At 38.8% G+C, this 1,559-nt stretch overlaps 1 protein-coding gene across 1 annotated transcript in view; it reads right to left on the reverse strand.

The window, feature by feature from the left end:
• LOC106881549 (dynein axonemal intermediate chain 4) overlaps nucleotides 1-1,559 on the reverse strand; it is a 28,895-nt gene that overhangs the window by 11,149 nt on the left and 16,187 nt on the right. Inside the window, exons 12-13 of the mRNA XM_014931977.2 lie at nucleotides 1,215-1,301; nucleotides 553-630 (exon numbers count right to left, since the gene is read on the reverse strand). Of these exons, the coding sequence (XP_014787463.1) occupies nucleotides 553-630; nucleotides 1,215-1,301 (165 nt within the window). The remainder of the gene's footprint in view (nucleotides 1-552; nucleotides 631-1,214; nucleotides 1,302-1,559) is intronic.

Here is a 1,559-nt window from a genome sequence, read left to right on the forward strand (position 1 = left end):
CTCCCCTCTGAACTTTCCAGGAAGTTGTTCCTTCCACCTCTTCCCCTTCCTTTGAACTTTCCAGTAATTAATTCGCCCCTCCTTCCTTCAAAGAAGTAATTCCTCCCCTACTCCCCTTCCTTGGAACTTTCCAGGAAGTAATTCGCCCCCTCTTCCTCCTCGGAAATTTCCGGGAAATAATTTCTCTTCCCCTTCCTTTGAACTTCCTAGGAAGTATTTCACCCCCCTCCTCAGAACCTTCTAGGAAGTAATTCCTCACCATCCTAGAAACTTTCCATAGCAGCCAAATCTCCCTCAAAACTCCCTACTGTATTAATGCGACAATTCTGCATATTATGTAGTTTGAATGAGAAACTGTAAGGCATGTGAGCAATTGGTTGTGTTAATGGTTGAAGAAAAGGGAATTGCATTAGAAAAAGTTTTAATTGCTGTTGTCGGTAAGTATGGGGGTTAGGAAAAAATAGAAGAGGCATTAAGAAGTTGACGTTAAGAATTGCTTTAACAGAAAATGAAGCTGTAAGAATTAACAAGAAAATTGTAGTATGTACCTACCGCTAGAAGGTTTGGGTAAGTTATAGAGAAATCAAGAGCTGTAACACCTGAACGGTGTGGGAACACTTTCTCGGGATACTGAAACAGAAAAAAGTAACACAAAATAACATTAGTTATGGCTGTTACTCGATAATGTATGTGAAAATAATGCATGATGTAAACCCTTCATGCCTTCCGATTAACAGCCAAGAACTCCAATCAATAGGGATAGACACTGCATAAAATGAGAGACCGCTTCTGGTGAAGATCACAAAAATGAAGTTTTGGACATCCATGATGCTTATATCCAGTCTCAATGTTGATGAAGAGGACTGTCTTTGGGAGCCAGTTATCTGGCATCTGAATCACATAGCCAACCCAGCAGAAAAGATGATGAAGGATGAATACCACAAATATTTACATCCCAGCCCTCAGTTTTCCAGCTATTAAACAACTGTAGTAGAATAACACCATGGAATAATGTTAACCTGACAGTACTAGTATTAAAGTCAAGCAATGTTTGAGGATATACAGCATGTAAGCTAGAATAATGGAGTGAACCGTAAAGCATTTTCAGTCCAGTGAAACTGAAATTCATAATGAAAAGCTATTAACATTAATGAAAATTTTTTTAAGAAAGAGAAGGGAGAGAACTCAAAAAATTTCAATTTGAACCTCCTTACCTCAGGATTTTTCATGGACCAGCAACATGCAAGGCCATTCTTCTGGATCTTGAATTCAAACTCTCCATATCCGACAGCAATGAGATCCTTTGAAACAAGAGAGTAAAATGACTTGTTAGTAGAGATTATTTCCATAGTGCTGCTTTATATTTCTTGCCACTTACTACAGTTATATGAGGTACATTCTAGAAAGTGTGACATTTTTGTTAGTAGAGGCAGTTATAACTGTCCCAGATTATTGTAATTTTAGTATATCATTCTCTCTTTTTCACCCTTTCAAAGCCTAGCCAAGCTCATGGGCCCGGTTTCCTGGTTTCTATGATATACGTGTTCCCCCCCCCCCCC

The sequence above is a fragment of the Octopus bimaculoides genome, chromosome 13 (genome assembly GCF_001194135.2).
Source record: "Octopus bimaculoides isolate UCB-OBI-ISO-001 chromosome 13, ASM119413v2, whole genome shotgun sequence".
In the NCBI taxonomy this organism is placed as follows: domain Eukaryota; kingdom Metazoa; phylum Mollusca; class Cephalopoda; order Octopoda; family Octopodidae; genus Octopus; species Octopus bimaculoides.